We start from the raw sequence: 19,054 nt of genomic DNA on the forward strand, positions 1-19,054 counted from the left end.
TGTGTCGTACTTAAAAAGAACACTTCACTGGTTTTATGCTTCAAGTTCTGTTTAATGGTCTTGTTTCGGTCCTGTGTTCTGGCTCTGGATGGAGCACACAAAGACCTGATGATGTCCTCAGGGTTATCTTGCCTTGGCTTGGAGACATAAAATGTGAAACACAAGAACACAAAGCCTGTTTTACAGTCTTTGGGTGGCGAGTTAGAAAGGCATAGAAGGCATCAAAACTCGTACTATCATGACCTCTGTTGGATCAATTTTGACTTTTTTTTTCTCATCTGTCTCATGTCAAAAGCAAAACTTTATGAAAGTGCAATACTAACCACAGGGCTGCCCGTTTAATTGTATAAGTTACAATTAAAACTATAAACAATTTAAAAATGAAACGTATTTTATTGAATATTTTTACAGCCAAAATCATTTTGTCAGAAGCTGCCTTATACTGAAATTAGGAATTTCGTTTGCACACAATAATCAGATCTCACTTCCTTGGAAATTCATATATCAACACACAGTCATCCTCTGTTACAACCCTGAGAGGAGCTGCAGAGCAACAGTGTGAGCATCAAAGCATCCACGGCTGTTTTAGGAAGCATTAATCTCTGAAAACCCATTCTGGAAGATCCCAAACAAGCAATAAAAAAATAAACATCAAGTGATAAAGTCCGCTCTCCTCTGCAGTCATTTCTGTGACATACTGCATCATATTCAATAAGAAACTGATTACTTTTGGTACATTTGGGCATTGAATCAGTAAAAAAAAAAAAAAGAAAAAAAAAGGTGTTCTTATTTGCTGATGTTATATTCCACATTTCATTTTCTAATTCATTTAAGTCAGTTACCACCAAAAAGACAGCATCGGTGTTAATGTGTGTAAACTGACATTTTAACCATAACAAGAGGCACAACGCCCTTCAATCACCGCTCACGTCTGCAGGTCTGGTGGGGCAGCAAGAAGTTTTTGTTCATGATTATTTGACAGACACAAAACATCTCTAGCTGCATTACAACAATATAATCACATCCAAGACTATAAGCACACAAAGAACCAGCATGTGTGAATATTTCTGTGAAACATGATGTCCTGTTTTTATAGTATGGGACAGTATTGGCCACACCTCACGTGAAGCGTGTCCAGGGAGTCCTGGGCTTGCAGTACACTCCCTCCTCCACTAGATGTCCTTCTTGGCTGTGTCACAGCAGAGGGCTCGCCCTCAGGATGCACTTTTCTGTCTGGTATTTTAAACTCAACTGATGCAAATGAAGACAGACTGCCATTTTTACTTGCCCAGGTTTTGGAAGTGTCAATGGTAGGCGACACCCTGAAGCCTCTCCCATTGACACTGCTTGTATCCCGTTTCCCACTTTTGAAGCTGGAATCATCCAAAAAGGGGTCTGAATCGCTTCCATGTGGCATGTTGTAGTAGGTGCACTTTGGAGTTGGAGGCTTTGCCATCTCCTCAAGCTCTGATGAGGATATGGCTGCAAGAGGGTTGTGCTTGGTCTTATGAGGAGACAGGGAATCCTCGCTGGTGTTCTCCTGGCCTGTATCTAGAGATGTGCTGTCTGCATTGCCATACATTCCCAGGGAGACTGGAGGAGACTTTCTGATCAGGTGATTCTCCTTCAGCAGCCATCTCCCTCGGTCGATCAAAACCCCGTCAGCTGAGTCTTTCTCTGAGGCGAAAGGAATGGACTGTGTGTCCTCCTTGGCAGCTTCGGCTTCTGCCTTCTGTGAGCTTCCAGCACTGAAATAAGACAGATCCTCCCCCGAGGCTTTAGTGCCTGTGTCAAAAGAAGAGAAGCTCCCTCCACTTTTTAATCGGGAATTCTGCAAAGCTTGTGAATTACTTGCAGCAGACAGTTTGGAGCTGGCTCGCTCCATGTTTGCTCTCCCTTCAGAGATGTCAGTCACGTGTCTACGTACTGGAAAAGGTTTCTCTGAGGCCTCTTCTCCGCTCTCTGTGACAATATCTACCGAGTCTTGACTTTGATATCCTCCACTCTCCGACGTTTCCGGCCTGTAATCAGACAATTCTGAGGTGCTCGGGCTCGGGAGACACTTTAAGCCGTATGAACTATCCTCTTTACTTGTTGGAATAAAGGTGAGATTATTTTGTACAACTCGAGCAGTATCTGGCTCTATCCTGATGTTCCCCTGAGCGTCGTATGTGAATATAAGCGAAGAGGATTGTAGGGCAGAGTTAACAAAGTCGAGTAATTCCTGTGATATCTCCACTGGATGTGGCAGACTGCTGCTTCTGCCCCCTCCCTCTCCTGTTTCAAGTTCATTCACAGAGTCCGATCCTGTACCTTTATCAGCCTCACACTGACCCTCAGAGGAGTATTTGGTTGGAGACTCATTGTCATGCTGTGCTGCATTAGTATCTGCGTTTGTCTCCTCCTCACAGCTGCTCTGCTGCTGTAAATACGAGGCCTCCTCCAGGAGGATTTTACAGTCCATGTCAACAACGACACCGTCTGCATCATCAGGAGCGTTTTCTTCCTCCGACCCATCCTTTGATTCTTGCTCTTCCACCTCACTGAACTCATTACTTTTATTTTCTTCATCATCATCATCCCTGTCCTCTTCATCTCGCATTTGCTCTGCTTTCATGCCTTCTTCTTCTTCCTCTACGACTTCTTCCTCTTCTACCGATTCTTCCTCCGGACTGTCTCCTGTTTTCTCCGGCTCTTTCCTGCTCTCCTCACCCTCAGCATGCTCCTGCTCTTCTATGTTCTTGTCAGTTTCTTCTTCTTCTTCCTCTTCCTCATCTGTGATCACTCTTTCTTCTTTATTTTTACCCTCAACATCCTTCTCTTCTTCCTCTTCTTGTTCTCTATCTTGTTCCTCCTCATCTTCCTCATTGTTTTCCTCACTAACTACCTCAGTTTTCTCTTCTTCCTCATCGTTTTCTTTCACAACATCTTCTCCATCATCCTCATCAATAACCTCCTCCATTTCCTCCTCCTCACCCTCCTCCACCTCAGTAACCTCATTCTCTACACCTTTCTCAGTAACCACATCTGCCCCTTCCTCATCCTCCTCCTCCTCTTCCTCCTCAGTCACCTCATTCTCTACATCTTTCTCAGTAACCACATCTGCCCCTTCCTCCTCCTCCTCCTCCTCTTCCTCCTCAGTCACCTCATTCTCTACACCTTTCTCAGTAACCACATCTGCCCCTTCTCCCTCCTCTTCCTCCTCCTCCTCTTCCTCCTCAGTAACCTCATTCTCGACATCTTTCTCAGTAACCACATCTGCCCCTTCTCCCTCCTCTTCCTCCTCCTCCTCTTCCTCCTCAGTAATCTCATTCTCTACATCTTTCTCAGTAACCACATCTGTTTCTTCCTCCTCCTCCTCCATCTCTTCAATTAGATTGTGTACCTCCTCTTCCTCATCTTTCTCCTCGATAACCTCCATCATTTCCTCGGCACCTTCCTGTGCTTCCTCCTCTACATTCACAGAAAAAGTATCTGCTTCTTCTTCTTCCTCCCCCTCCTCTTCCTGCACTTCGTCGACATTATTACCTCCTTCCTCTCCTTCATCTGTCTCTTCAGTTACCTCATCTGTTTCTTCTTCAACCCCTCCACCTTTCTTCATCACAGCTCCCCCTTCCTCCCCCTTTTCTTCATCATCTGCCTCTTCATCAATCTCATCCACCACCTCTTCTTCCTCCTCTGCTTCCTCAACACCCTCTCTCTCATCTGTCTCAACACCATCATTCTCTCTTGCTTCTTGATCTTCTTCATCCATTAGCCCATCAGCTGTCTCCTCAGTCACTTCTTTTTCTCCTACGTGTAATTCCTCCCCCTCCTCCTCCTCCTCCTCCTCCTCATACAGTGTCATCTCTTCCTCTGTCCCTTGCTCTGCTTTCTCAACACTTCCCTCCTCCTCTTCTTTTCCTTCCTCTGCTTCCCTTTCCTCCTGTCCACTGTCATCCATTTTTTCTTCTGTCACTGCCCTCTCTTCTGCCTCTTCCTCCCTTTCCCTTTCTCCTGTTTCAGTCTCTTGACCATCATCATCATGTAGCTCTTTTGTATCTCCACCCTCTCTGTCATTCACCTCCTCCCCATCCTCCTCTACCTGTTCCTTGTCTTCATTTTCTTTGTCCTTGAAGGGCTCATCTCTTTCTGTCTGTGATATTTCTGACTCTTTCACATCACTGCCTGTTTCCTGATCTTTATCAGGTTCTTGCTCTGACTCCGTCATCATCTTGGTCTGCTCATTATCATCTTCACCCTGTTTTGTCTGAGTAATGTCCTCAGCGATAGTATCACACTCCGGTGATTGTTTTGTTTCATTGTCGGATTCTTCAACAAATTTTTCCACATCTTCCTCTGAGTCTGACGGTCTTTCAGTCTCTACAAAAGTGCTCTCCTCTACAGGGTAAAAACCTTTAGCTTGTTGGATTGTTGAAGAAATCTGTGCCCTGAGGTCTTCTGGCATATTCAGTTCCTCCATCAGCTCGTCAATAACCAAATGCTGATCCTCAAATACGTCACCCCCTTCGGAGACCATGTCCAGGGCAAATTCTGTTTCTGAAAACTTGGGAGACAGCGGTTCACTCTCAAGCCTTTCCCTCAGGATCTGGAAGTCCTTCCAGCGTTCTCTGAGGTTAGAAGACGCTCTGCTTTGCAGATCCGTCAAACTTGCCCTCTGCTCCTGCTCGTCATCAAAGGCAGAAATTTTCTGCAGGGATTCCATCATCAGCATGGCCTCGGAGCTGCATCTCGATTGGCTGACATCTCCCTGCACAGATCCTGTTAAGACGTCTCGCAGAGTCATCACTGATAAGAATGACAGGAAGGCTTTACAGGACGAGCCGAACACTGAAGCCACTTGCGTTGGGAAATCAGGAAGGCTGTTGGACTTCTCAAGATTGGACATCGTGTTGGTGTCAGGCACCCTCCTGATGCACTGGATCGATGAACAAAGTTGCCGCAGGGCAGGTTTTAGCTTTGCTTCGGGGCTTAAAGGGTTGGATGTAGATGATGAGTCATTGTCAGCTGGACCGATGGCCTCTGCAGATCTGTGCGCCCTCAGTCTGTTCTCCTGCTGTACAGGATCGACTCTGACACTCGGCATGGAAACACATAAACCTCTCATATATTGTTCATTGTGCAGCAGAGCTGTAGCTGGCTCTGCGTTGCAAAGAGGGACTGATAGACAAGAAGGGGATTTCTTGACAGCATCACCAGGCGATGGATAATACTCACCTAGATTAGTCTGGCATTCACTCTTTTCATCAGATTCAGAGTCACCACCGATCTGAAACAAAACCTTTGTCTGAGGCTCTGATTCATCTGTGATGGCCTCCTCAGTGTACGGCGCTGGGTCGGCGCTGACCTTCTCCAACCAGCTCTCAACATATTGGTGGATTTCAGAGGGTGAAGGATTGAGAGAAGGCATCGAAAAACTCTCACTCAACTCTGAAGCCTTTTTAGGTGACGATGCTCTGTTTTCAATCATGGATTTGGGTTTGCTAATTGTCTTTTTGCCAGGCAAAAGAGATTTTTTGGGTTGCAAAATGTCCGACATGTTCTTCTTCATTTGAGGCCTTCCAGTTGGAGTATTTACATTATGGCCATTATCTTTAGCAGCTGCTTTATTCATGGTTTGTCTCTGAGGTGGGGTCCTTTTCACATTTTCAGTGCTAGCTAATAAGGCTTGCTCTTTCCTGGCCGTCTTTTCCTCCTTACCTACTTTCTTAATTTGAGGCTTTTCCGCTCCTCTGCTCTTTTGACCACTTTTAGCACTTTCTGATGAGCTCAGACTCTTTTTTCCCACACTGGCATTGCTGCTGAGCTTGTCTGTAGATGAATGTTTGCTTTTTTTTGAGGGGTTTATACTTTCCTTTTGCTTTTTATCCAAGCTGCTTGTTGAAGTCGAATTCTTCTGACTCCTAGCAGGGTTAGTTACCCTTTTCTTCTCACTTTTAGGAGTTTTGTCTTTTTTTAGTGTCCCCTGTGTTTGAGAGTTTGTTGCAGTTCTGGTCTCATTCTCAGTCACTGACTTGCTCGTAATCTCATGTGTCGGAGTTACTGGTTCTGATGACAATGATAACATCTCCTCTTTCTGCCTTTGTAGTGAGTGAGGAGTTGAAAAATCAATGTCACAATCATTGCTGGATGAACACGGCCCTGAGACAGTGGATGGTTTGCTCTCTGGTGCTGGAGTGGAACCATGCAAAGGTACACCATCTACGCTATATTCCTCATTTGCAAAGTAGTTGTCGTAGCAGCCTTGACTCTCATAAATATGCATCACAGTCTCTGTAACCTCCATCCCGTTATTCTGTATCTGAAGAACCTCGGCTACTCCCGATGACCTGATGGAGGAGTGGGAGCCGCTCTTGTTCGCCCCTGCTGATGCCGTTTTCCGAGGTTTTGGGATTGGCCTGTTGCTGCTGCTGCTGTGTCTGACAACGCAGTATCCCTCAGTTGTCCCACCATCAGCCATCCTCTCCATGTAGGAATAATGTCCCAGTGTGCTCTCTTGAACCCCTGACTCTGTCAGCGTCTTCACACTCTCAACAGAAGACTTTTTATTAACATGCCGAGGACCTGGTGTAGGAGTGCGTTTGAAACCTGCTTTTAGTTTTGCTGAGGCTGTGGAAGTGTAGCTCTCATGTACTCCCTCGTCGTTAAAGCCGACACCCTTTCCAGCTCCCATAGGATGGTTCTCCTCCTTCGTTTCATCTTCACTGATGCTAGAGGAGTCTTTGGCAACGGCGTTGTTTGAGTCAGGTGAGCTGTTCCCCGACTCAGAAACTGAGGCACAAGCTGTCCTCTTGCTAAGGCTGGAGCGGCTGAGTGTGGTCGTCCAGTGGAGCATCTCCTCTTCTTTAATGGTCAGATGAACTTTCATCTCCACTGTCATGCTGCCGTCTTGATTCACACGGAAAGACTTTTCGATGTCATCTTCCTGAGGTACAATGAAAGCATGGTGCTCATTGCCGATCCTCCCAGTTCCACAGGTCTCCATGGACATGCGACGATGGTTGACCTCTGTTTCAAATGATTGGTTTCGACGATGCAGTTGGCCGTTAAAGCTTCCATTTCGGGACTTGTTTACTTGCTCGACAATATATCTCTCTGAGGATAAGGAAAAATTTCTTGATCCTCTTCCACTCGAGATGGATTTGTTGTTCTCTGTCGTTCGAGAAAAAAAAAGAAGAAAAATTTAAGGACAATTTAAAAGCATAATGGAATATCTAGCCTAGTTTGGTTTGACATTTTAGAAAATACCATTATTTGCTTTCAAGCTGAGAGTTTGATGAGAAGATTTCTACCACTGTCATATGTCAAAAAATGAAGCTACAGCCAGCATCCAATTAGTTAGTGTTGCATAAAGACTGAAAGGAGGAGGGAAACAGCTAGCCTAGCTCTGTCCAAAGGTTAAAAAAAAAAAAAAAAAATGACCTGACTACCAGCACCCAGCTGACTCGACAGCTGCTGTGGGCCAAGAACAAGTCTGGCACAGATCCCTCCAAACAGGTAAAACATGTCATTTTACTTTGGTTTTTGTACAGATAAAACTAACAAGATACAAGGTGTTAATTTGTGTGATTTAGAGGTGCTAGCAGGCAGAGTTTGGGACCTTTGGACAGAGCCAGGACAGCTGCTTCCCCTTGTTTTCAGTCCAGAAAATAGACCAAAGCATATTTTCCAAAATGCTCAACTTTTCCTTTAAGGGCTCTGTTACAGGGGTCAGTCGTGGCAGAAATCTCAGTGAGAAACCATGAGAGACAAAATGGAAACCATCTGCAAGTAGATACCACACACTGGAAATAATAGAGGAATTATGCTTCTTGATGTTTGTTTGTTTGTTTGTTTGTTTGTTTGTTTGTTTGTTTGTTTCAATCTGGGTGAACTGACCCTGAAATAACTACTGAATTTCACATATGAAATACACTTTAGGATAATCACAGATAAACAGAAGTGATGGAATTGTACTTTATTCTATCTGTTATGCCACACTGACCACCAGCTGTGTAAAAAATAAACTCTTTTAATGCTTAAGTCTGAAAACAAAATACATGTCTACACAGTGAAATGTTCAGCTGTCTGTCGAGGTTTTCATTCCCTCTTTGTGTACAATGTAGAGTTGCACTGAGTAACACTTACGAGCTCTGGGCTGCAACATAGCTGGTTCCACAGTATCCATGTACATTGCCTGTGCCATCTGCCCTGTTCTGTGAAGACTGTAGTTTGCTAATTTGAATGGCTCGTTGCCTGCTGCCACAACAACTCCAGAGCACAGGATAAGAGATGCAAGACCATCAACCTGAGAGTTGAGCAGAAGCACATTTTCATGACACTTTCAACTGGACATGTGGTCCCAGAACAGAAGAGAGATCACAGATGATGAAGCAGTTCTCGAGGAATAAAATGCATTTAAAGGTTCTCACCACGGATGACCTTCAACAGAAAGCCTGTTGCTGTTAAGGAACACGTGAACAGAGGGATTACAGACTGATAACACACCAGGGGGTAAAGATGTTGATAGCACCACTTAGTCCTTCTTGGAATACTTATAATAACAGGGTAAAAGTCTTGATTCCTAATTCCTGTAATACAACTTATAGTGAAAGATCAGTGCACAGCAGTACTTTATTTTAGTTGTGCAGTTCTGTGTACCTAGATATCGCATCTCCCAAAGTAAGAATCTAAAAACCAAATCGACAGTCATCATGATCAGCGGTCCTCCACGAACGATTGATGCTGTTTATAGATCTCATGATTTATTTCTTGGATGTTTTTGCTTCAAATCTGTGATTAAATCCAAGCTCACTTCAGTCAGGAAGTGGACTGTTTTGCCAAGTTCTGTTTCAAAGATCAAGAATGAACTGTCAAACTCTAAAAAAGTGATTGTTTATGCAAAGAAATAGTGTGCAGCTAACACACTGATGTGTGTTTGTGTCTGTCTGCCTACAGCTTTTTTCAACCTCACATTTAAAGACTGTCCTGTGTGTGTGAGCCAGACATATAGCCTTAAGATTCCCAAGATAGAAGTGTATACAAGGACAACAACAGAGGTATCATGGATTCACATGACACGCTGCTAATTGAGAAGTCACAAAAACAAGAGCTTATGTCCCGGTTGATCGTTTTTTTCTTGTTGTAAAGTAAATATGTGTCAGGAAATAATTTTTAGCTTAGCATTAAGACTGGTAACAAGGAGAAACAACCCGTCTGGCTTTGTCTGAAAGTAACAAAATCCACCTACCAACACCTCTAACGCTCACTCATCAACATGTTATGTCTCATTTGTGCTTAAACTATGTTTAAGCACGTATTTACCAATACAAAACTTAACATGGACCAGATTATGCTGCACCCATTTCACAAAAGAAGCTGATTATATATCCAGGAGTTGCCTTAAGTTAGCATTAATCCACAGTCATTGTCCATTTTGACTTTGCCAAATACTTACTCTTCTGCCATCTGTCGAGAAGAGTTTCAGCACCGGGAACTGCAGGATCTGGGAAAGGTAATCCAGTAATGCGTCAAATGTTGGTGCTGTTCTTCTCTGCAACACAATTGTGCGTTTAACAGTGGGGTCCCTGTTCTTGATGACCTCAAGTTTCTTTGGTGTCCGTACGGCCACCCTCTCCGTGACCTTCACTGGCCTGTTGGCGACTTCATTCCTTCTGCCAAACTGACCAAACTGGAGTCGCTGCCGCTTCCGGCGCCCTGCACTGAAGGGCCTGGTGGTGTTCCACGGTACCTGCCGTCGGTTCACCTCATCCAGGTTTAATGGCTTGACCCGTTTCTGATCAGAACACACATATGATCCCCCATCGTGTAAGTCATCCAAAGCCCTAACCACGTGGGTCCCGCGAGGTGTGGTGATGGTCCTCACTCCAAATGGCAGAGGCACTTTTTTGGACAGAGCATCCAGTAGAGCTTCAAATGTCTTGAAGGTGCGGGCATTGATGACCATGCGATGCCCGCTGAATTTATAGTCACCACTTTTGTAGAAACATACTCTTTTAGACGCCGAGGGATCAAAGTTGGGCTGGAAGGGTCGGGAGGGTAACGTTTGGCCACTGCCAGAGGACAATTCCTGGACAGGTGGGTCCTGGACAGGTGGGTCCTGGACAGGTGGGTCCTGGACGGGTGTGTTGCTCATGTTGTGTGGAGATGGCTGGAAAGAAAGCAGAGCAAGGGAGAGAGCTGATCATCTGTTACTGCAGTTACATTCAAATTACATTAAGTTGTGTTTTAGAAGTGATACTCCACTAAAACATATGAGTGTCGTACACTTGCACAAGCTTATTAGTTTGTAGTTTGCTTCCTGGGACAGGAAGCATGTCATGAGCTGAAAGAATCAGTCACATATAATGGATTCTAATATTAACAAGTGTTTAAGGTGGGAAAGACATGTTAAAATGTCTGCAGAAACTTCTCAAACCAGTCCTGCAGTACAATCCACTTCTCCTCTATACATCTTTACAATTAGCTTCATTACAACATGGCTAAAAACACTGTTGTCATGTCACACTACCACTTAACTCTAAGCTCTAATGCTCCGCCAAAAGTAGGTCGTTGTCAAAAATTGTCGCTGGTGGAATCGATTGGAACTGATTTTTCCATCCTCATCTAAAACATGCGCCCATATGAGCACTGAAAACAACACTGTAAGCAGTATTCAGCATACATTTATTGTGTTATTTACTGTGGACTAGAAGCATGAGTCAGCTGCACGATATTACATTTCAACTGAAGAAACACTGTCATGGTGTGTGTGGTCGGTGTAAATTTCATGTGTATATTGTACAGTATATTGTAAATTATTACATTTTGAGTAATATTCTGTAGCTGTTTAACATACATACAGTTTTCCATGTAATATTTCAGATATTTCAGTATATTAATGCAGATTCTACATCACTTTTGTTAAAATAATAACCCACATTGCTACAGTGAACAACACAACAAGCCTAACTAGATGTAGTCATTATGTAGCTGTAGCTGACGAAGGCCATACACTCCTGAAACATATCAACTAATGAGACAAATTACACCCTGTAGATACTTAAGAAAATAACTGACTGGTAATAGTCATGTCAATATACATACAATATACATGTCAATAGAAATGTAATGAACAAGACTTACCATAAAACTCACATTTCAAACAGCAGGAAGTGTGCATCCGTTATTCCTGCGGGCGCTGGTCAAAGCCTCTCAGCAGCATTCAAGGGCTATTTTGGGACATGCAACATCATGGCCAATTTGCTTAATCTTTGCTCACACTTAATCAGCACATCAAGGTAAAGGTAACAAATGAAGGAAACACAGAAGAGCCGTATCACAACATGCTGAAAACTTGCACTGCAAAAAAAGCAAAAAGGAAATGTTCCAGGAGCCCTCTCTGCCTCACAAACGTCTCGCCTGCCATTTCCACAAAAAGACAGCGTGAGAGAGTAACTGAGGGATCGGGTAGAGTAAAAGGCTTAATGGGTGCCAGAATAAACAAGCAAATGATGAAGGAGGTGGTGAAAGTTCATGAAGGTATATGTCCGGGTCAGATGACATTAGTAAATCTTCACCGCTCCAAACAGATACCACAGGTGGCTCGGACTAGTTCTAATTTGCAAGCAGCCTGCATAATCAGATTGGAGAAGTCTTGGCCTAAGAGGGATTAGGTTAAAGATTTTGCGCCCTTGCTGACAGCGTGCGGTAGAATAGGACCTTAAGACAGCACTTTTACCTCACAGCAGGTATTGGAAATCCACCATTACATTTCAGAACACACAATATATGTGTCTGCACTTGTTGAATATCCTGGTGAAAGTTATTAAAACAAACTATTACAGCTTTGTATCCAAACTTGGAAGGCTAACACAGTATATCCAGAGGATTGTACCATGTAGCAGCATTTTGTTCAGTGGCAAATGATTGTGCATCACAGGGTGAGAGCTGTGCTGCTATGCTGCAAGTTGGCAGACAGTGTGCCAATTACCAACTGCCGCTGCCTGAGAAAAAGCTGCTAATACCTCCAACTAGCACGTGCAGAGTGCTGGAAGATGGAGACTGGCTGGTGGGGGGATTGAAGGAAGGGACTCAGTAGGTCATCCAATATGAGGAAATGTCCCATTACATCAAGTGTTCAAAGTGTGGATAAGCATAAAATAAAAGCTTCATTAAATTAATACTTTTTCCTGCGTGCTACCAATAATTCTTGTAAACCAGTGAAAAATAATATGAATTTTGCCACAATATTTGACATTTTTGTACTGTATACTGTATATAACAGAAAAAGTGCATTTTTGCTGAAATCTTTTGCAGTCATTGCCTAACCTTCAGCCACTTGGTGGTAATGTCACATGCGGATCTGTTTGGATTAGCAAGATCCAAATTAGTGAGTCAATCAGTGCCACATAAATGCAGCATAAGATCAACAGTGTGCCATCATTGTGGCCTAGATCCTGTTAGTCAAAGGTCATGGGTTTGATCTGCATGACAGCCATGCCTTCATCAAAAGCCATGGGTCCAACCAAAGGCCTTCAGCATTGCAGGAGCTCGTTCACTGACTGTTAATTACAATGAATAATAAAATGATAACTGTCGATTGCTGCTTGGAGCAAAACAAATATTTTTACACCCAATGTACCTTCAACTGACTTGTTCTAGGAATGGAAATGCCAACCACTATGGATGTTCCAACATGAACCTAAATCAGTATTTTTCAACCTTTTCGTCTTTCCGACCCCTTTAAATGAAGCAGTGTCCTATTTGTGACCCATTGTCCCATCACAATTTCCAACAGCAGATGTGAATAACCCCAAACCTAGAAGAAATAATATTTTACAATAGCAAATACTTAAAAAAAAATGGAACGGGACATATTCACATTTGAGAGATATGAATAAGTGATAATTAGTGAAATGTTTAATCTGTTAAGCTCACAAAAGCATCCAGCCACATCCGTTATTGACACAAGCAGAGATGCGCTTGTTGCACTTTGGCGCCATCTGTCGACGAGTAGCGATACTGCAAAAATGCAGGCTTTGTTTTGGTAAACAGAAGGACAGATGTTTGTACATAAGTACAGGAAATGCAGAGATATTTGTAGATATTCACAGAGATGTGTCCCTTTGTGTGATTAATACACTTAGTGAAAACCTGATCTCACCTCCCCCCGAGGAACCCTGGGTTCCGTCTCGATTAACTCCCCCTGAACTCATCATGCATCAACTGATCCGGTCTGCTACACAGCGGAGGGTGCGTGTGCGGCTGTGCGGACCCGGTCCATCAAGTAGACACCGCCGCTTTCACTTCAGTGGCGTGGTCTTTGTCGCGAATTTTCTTTCTATTTTGCTTCTAATTTTTGGATTCCATCAGATCAGTCAATATGGGCAAAAAGGAGGAAGAGGAGATTATCAGAATTGCGAAGAAGATGGATAAAATGGCGCAGAAGAAGAACGGGGTGAGATGTCTGAGGAGAATGAATGCATACCTGCCCGTCTGTTTTGCCGATCAGGGTGATGATGATTTTAGCTAACGTTGGCGCTAATGGGCTGTGATGGGGTTAGCTGCCGACTGTCTAGCTAATTGAGCCTCTTCCCATTTAAGTCGTTGTCAACACGGTATTGCACTAGCCTGTCGTTTCAACAGCGTATTTTTCTAACCGGTAACAACAGTGTTACCCTCAACAATTAGCTCCACGGCTAATATACGCTCCCTGTGTTGACAAACTGGCTAGCCGCAAGTAGCTAGCTTCCAAGTGTGTTTATGTTAACGGTGTTTCTATGGGTTGCTAGCAGTTAGCCACATAGCGCTCTCAAGTTCTTGCTAGCATTACGACTTACAACGCAATAACATGTTTGATGTAGCCACAGTAAGGTAACTGAAATTAGGCAGACAGATAAAAGTCTAAAGTAGATTTACACTGTTATGTTTAAGTTTTTTTTTCGTTGTGTTTTAGGATTTTGGCCAAGTAGCCAGTGCCTTAAATGTTATGGACGCTTAACCTTAGCCGCCTAGCACTTGTATCTGCACTAAGTAATTTAAGTTAATGTAATAACGTAATTGGGCCTACAACAAACGATTAGCTTCATTATCGGTTAACGTGTGTATTATTTTTAAGTTAGAAAATAGTGTCATGTCGACATTTCATAGGTCCCAAAGTGATGACTTATATTGATCTGTTTTGTTATTTCCTACCAACAGCAGTAAACCAAGAGACATTCACCTAAATATACTTTAAAACAAGAAAAGCAGCTAATCATCACATTTGTGATGCTCCTACAGTGTTTGTAATTTTAGATATACAATTCACTTTAGTTATTATTCAGTTATCAAAACAGTTGCAGATTCATTTTCCGTCATTTGGCTCGTCAGTTAATCAGCAATTGTTTTACCTCTGAACATTATTGATTAACTTGCATCTAAAATATATCACTTTTTCCTACACTCAAAGTATAATAACCAGTTAACACTTCCTTAAGTAATCAATTTTGTCCAACCCACTTACATCTGAAATATTACTGTTAATAAATGTAACTTAACCCTGCAGAATCACACAGTATATGTTAATCATATGAGATGACCGTACTGATGCAGGAGTTAATGTCCACCTGTGATGGAGCAAACTGATCACTGCTTACTGATCATATTGTTTTATGTATCAGATCTTTATCATATCTCATGACCTATAATGCGTCCAAACACCTCCTCTCTCCTCTGCAGGCAGGGGCTTTGGACCTATTGAAGGAGCTGCGCTGTGTCCCCATGACTCTCGAGCTGCTTCAGGTATCTTTGCTCATTTCTCCTTAAAGGTGCTTCGTCGACACAGTCAGTTCTCAAACCCCGAAGCCCACTGACACAGTGTCTCTCCACAGTCTACCAGAATCGGGATGTCCGTTAACGCTATCCGCAAACAGAGCACTGACGAGGAGGTGACATCCCTAGCCAAGTCCTTGATCAAATCATGGAAGAAGCTTTTGGGTAATTATTACTTCAGTTCTGCCTACCTGTGTCAGTCATTTTGCCTATGTAGTTTTTCTGGAGATCCCAAAAGGTTGTGCGTAATCTGAGCCAATCACAGCGTTTGTTTTTGTTGTAAATGTTTGGTAACAGATTTCTAAAGGCCAGTTTTGGTGCCATTGTAAGACATCCTTCTCTCGGGTACACCAGCTGTCAAAAATCGCTTACATCTATTCTCAGCCCACAGTGCCAGTGAGTGAGGTGTTCAGCAGCACAAACAAATAAACCAGCCAGCAGTTTCATAAAGACATCCACACTGATTTTAAGCATCAGCCAGAGAAGATTTACGTTTCTAAAACAGCTTATGAGTTATGGTGTAACGTAGGCTAAACATCACATCATGACGATGTTCTTAATGTCCAAAGTGAAACGTCTGGCTGTTCCTGTGCCTGAGGCTGAATAATATCGCAAACTTATTACCTCACATGACAGGGTACTCCCTAAACTATAGGGTCACTTCGCTTCTCCTGCAGTGATATTTTGCAGCTAAACTGCTGCTTGTGTCTATGCTGGTGTTACAAAGATGCTTCCAGTTTCAACCCCAAAAATTTCCAGGGACCACTGTTGCATGTCTTTCTCCTCTGTCTCCCCATGTGTCGTTGTCTGTTCCTACAGCCTGCACAGATATTGTCAAGAAACACTACTAATATGATAGGAAGCCATTAAAGGAAAGCTGTGATGCTGGCACTTATTCCTTAAAGCAGAGCTGTTCAGCTGTCGAGCATAAGAAAGAATTAACTTCACAGCGTTGAGTGCTGGCCTTCTTTTGTGTCACTCTCTGATTTTCTCACTTCCTTTATTTCTGTCACTTGTGCTCCAGATGAGCCTGGTGGTGGAGACAAACCTTCAGACGAAAAGAGGAAAGAACAAACAACACCTGTGGTTTCTCCATCACAGGGAAGCCCAGAGGCAAAAGAAGAAAGGTAACAAGAAACACTATGAGATATTTTGCTGCTTGAAGCATCGCTGATGGTCCACACCAGTGTTTCGTTATTGAGACGTAGAAATGGAAATGCGTCTTCTCCACTTGTCCGTATGTTTCTTTTGCTTCAGGAGCTGATTCAAGTTGTCTCTTATTGCTCCCACAGCAGCTCCAGCAGTAACTCCAGCAGCAAGAGCGAGCCCACTGAAGTTACACCCAACACATTAATCAACACTTTTCCTCGTGCTCCCAGCACCTCCGACTCGATCAGGCTCAAGTGCAGAGAGATGATATCCAACGCTCTGCAGACTGGAGGTAATCCTGTCGTTGTTATAATAACATTGACACCGGTCCAACATATTAAGTCTGTTATTGTGGTTGGTTACGATTGTCTTCATGTACAGTCATTTTCTAACGTTTTTGTCCACTGTGTTTTTTTTTGTGTGTGTTTTTTTTTTCTCCCAGATGATTATATTGCTATTGGTGCTGATTGTGATGAACTTGGAGCACAGGTTGAGGAATATATCCTTTACATGCCCCCATAACTCAGGAACAGAAGGGGAGACTGTGACCGTATTTCACATTTGGTCAGATGCTGTATGCGATGTGAGTCTGGACAGACATAGATGCAAACTGCAACTTGACTGGTTGGCAGAGACATAAAACCATCAGGGGATAATTCTTGTTTTTGTAACTTATTTCTTCTGTGTGTCCACATTTGTGAGGCTGAAAACAGAGAGTATTAAGCCTTTTTTCTTGATAAATCACTTCAATGTTGTGGAAATGGATTCATTTTTAGTGCCAAATGTTTCAACGTTCACACAGCTGATATGCCAAAGTTGAATTCCTTGACCTGCTATCACGTATCTTCCAAGAATTTAAGAACACAGACATGAAATACAAGAACCGTGTGCGGAGCCGAATCTCGAACCTGAAGGATATGAAAAACCCCAATCTAAGGAGGACCGTGTTATGTGGGAGTGTAACCCCTGAGCGGATGGCTAAGATGACTGCAGAGGTGTGTTGGCTGTTGATGCCTTAATCTTAAAGATCCTGGCACACAGTCAGTAGTTACTCCACTATCCTCAGTGTTTTCTTTTACATTTTTACGTCCGTGTGGGTGTAACTTGATTGTATAGTGTATATCTTTTGTAACAGCTGTTCCACATTTAGATTCATTTCCTGAAAGGCATCATTCTTCTGTTCTCTAGGAAATGGCCAGTGATGAGCTGAAGGAAATGAGAAAGAATTTGACCAAAGAGGCTGTCAGGGACCACCAGATGGCCACCACTGGAGGCACTCAGACTGATCTGTTCACCTGTGGCAAGTGCAAGGGGAAGTGCTGCACCTACACACAGGTACAGACGGCCGCTTCATGTTATCTGGCAGTAGCAGAGGGATATTATGGTCTGTGCAAAGATGTACTTCATTGGCCTGTTTTGGTTCAAATACCGTGGCGCACTGTGGTGCTGGTGTGAGTCTTTCAGGCGACTGGTTGAGTTTCGGTGCTCTGTGTGACGTTGCAGTGACTGGTTTGTGCTTGTTTGTGTCATTCCCAGGTTCAGACTCGCAGTGCTGATGAGCCAATGACCACGTTTGTCTTCTGCAATCAATGCGGGAATAGATGGAAGGTACGCTGGTTAGCGTGGACTTTGATGACTGTTTTGGGTCCAACAGAGTTGACTCTTCATGCAAACTGTTTACCTGCACATCTGTGTTTTGAGTCCCACCTGTGCTCAGCTCATCAGTGCTATTCAGCCTTTAAACAGAAACCTGCATCCTGGATATCACTGTGTACAAATTAAGACTGAATTGACAGGTCGAGTCATTAATTATTTGAACATTTTCTGGTTCTGGTGTTTCAAGTGCTGCTGCTTTTCCCGGATTAAGAAATTTAATTTTTTGTTAATTGAATAAAACGAGACATTTTTTCTCTTTTTTTTTCATTGACTAAATAATTAATCCATTTAGTGAGCAAAGAATTGATAGACATATTAAATGCCAACTAAAATATCTGCTACTTGCAGACCATCTACATATATCTCACACACTTGTTTTCATTGCAATAGAAAAATACGTTAAACAATATTAATATTGGTTGGCAGAGTGCGTCTTTCAAGGGTAAATTAACATGATTTGTGTTTGTAATCAGTGTAATTTCATTTAAAATCCTTTGTGACATACGTGAAAATAAATGTCTTTCAAACAATCTGAGAGTGAAATAAATGAATAAACTAGATTAAATCTCACATACGATGACAATACAGTGATTGGGTGTGGGCTTTAAAAAAAACTAAAAATAATATAGATTATGTATATAAAATATATAATAGTCTTTGATTTGTGAGAGTTTTTTCCTGCGTTTTTTCTGACTTGGTCATCAGAGTTTGATGTAAATATTGCAGTATCTGTGTACTAACTAGTGTTTTTTGTGTTGTAGTTCTGCTGAGTCTGCAGGCATTTCCACGGCACTCGGACAAGTAGCAAAATTCCTGGACCAGGTTCTGTCTCTCTGCAACCGATTGGAGCTTTGCATTCTGTGGTACATGGTGCGCACATGCCATACGAAGATGCCACTGCGGTTACCGTTTGAGTAAATATCCTGTTCATAGATTGAGCTCATTGTCAGTTTCCCGACACCCTCCCCCCAAAATCTTTTACTATTGTTATTAGTTGTTTCTCACTGTCAAATATATGCGATCAGTCTTGTCTCATTCTCTTTTATCTGCATTTTTTTATATGTAGTTTTAACACTTTGGACGATGTCGTTTTGCGTTCCCCTCACAACATTGCATCATTTTATTTAATTTCCCAATAAAGTGTAATCCATTTGATTAAAAAGAAGTGCTTTTCATTACTCTTCGGTCTCTTCTGGTTATGTGAACATAATAGGAATGCAATGAAGGATCTGAGAGGACAATCTGTGTGTGTGTGTGTGTGTGTGTGTGTGTGTGTGTGTGTGTGTGTGTGTGTGTGTGTGGAGGAGTATACATTTGTTATTGGTGGAATATTCATCACATCAAAGTGAATTGCTGATGTATGCATATTAATCTGTCCACGGACTGGATCGTGTCATTGGCTGGACCAGAGAAGACACACAATTGTTTCCTTTTCCTCAAGCCTTTTTTTTTTTTT

The 19,054-nt window shown here is 42.8% G+C and overlaps 2 protein-coding genes across 2 annotated transcripts; one reads left to right on the forward strand and one right to left on the reverse strand.

Moving 5' to 3' along the window:
- Nucleotides 1–373: 373 nt before the first annotated feature.
- LOC143329483 (uncharacterized) lies at nucleotides 374–11,564 on the reverse strand. The gene is made up of 4 exons (XM_076745393.1): nucleotides 11,125–11,564; nucleotides 9,437–10,150; nucleotides 8,128–8,287; nucleotides 374–7,152 (listed from the first exon to the last, which is right to left on the reverse strand). The coding sequence occupies exons 1-4, from the start codon at nucleotides 11,125–11,127 to the stop codon at nucleotides 1,091–1,093; spliced, it is 6,939 nt and encodes a 2,312-aa protein (XP_076601508.1). The 5' UTR covers nucleotides 11,128–11,564; the 3' UTR covers nucleotides 374–1,090.
- A 1,677-nt stretch (nucleotides 11,565–13,241) lies between these two features.
- On the forward strand, nucleotides 13,242–18,777 carry tcea1 (transcription elongation factor A (SII), 1). The gene is made up of 10 exons (XM_076745391.1): nucleotides 13,242–13,438; nucleotides 14,701–14,763; nucleotides 14,853–14,958; nucleotides 15,818–15,920; nucleotides 16,086–16,234; nucleotides 16,385–16,441; nucleotides 16,783–16,937; nucleotides 17,131–17,277; nucleotides 17,479–17,550; nucleotides 18,360–18,777. The coding sequence occupies exons 1-10, from the start codon at nucleotides 13,364–13,366 to the stop codon at nucleotides 18,366–18,368; spliced, it is 936 nt and encodes a 311-aa protein (XP_076601506.1). The 5' UTR covers nucleotides 13,242–13,363; the 3' UTR covers nucleotides 18,369–18,777.
- The last annotated feature ends 277 nt before the right edge of the window (nucleotides 18,778–19,054 follow it).

The sequence above is a fragment of the Chaetodon auriga genome, chromosome 12 (genome assembly GCF_051107435.1).
Source record: "Chaetodon auriga isolate fChaAug3 chromosome 12, fChaAug3.hap1, whole genome shotgun sequence".
NCBI lineage: Eukaryota > Metazoa > Chordata > Actinopteri > Chaetodontiformes > Chaetodontidae > Chaetodon > Chaetodon auriga.

Bases quoted from the DNA above. Each gene is read 5' to 3' on its own strand.
- LOC143329483 (XM_076745393.1), bottom strand. The intron at 8,288-9,436 runs GTAAGTATTTGG...CTCAACTCTCAG, and splicing joins TCTCGACAGATGGCAGAAGA to GTTGATGGTCTTGCATCTCT. The intron at 7,153-8,127 runs GTAAGTGTTACT...CTCGAACGACAG, and splicing joins TATGTTGCAGCCCAGAGCTC to AGAACAACAAATCCATCTCG.
- tcea1 (XM_076745391.1), top strand. From the start codon at position 13,364: ATGGGCAAAAAGGAGGAAGAGGAGATTATCAGAATTGCGAAGAAGATG. The intron at 16,938-17,130 runs GTGTGTTGGCTG...TCTGTTCTCTAG, and splicing joins TGGCTAAGATGACTGCAGAG to GAAATGGCCAGTGATGAGCT. The intron at 17,278-17,478 runs GTACAGACGGCC...TGTCATTCCCAG, and splicing joins AGTGCTGCACCTACACACAG to GTTCAGACTCGCAGTGCTGA.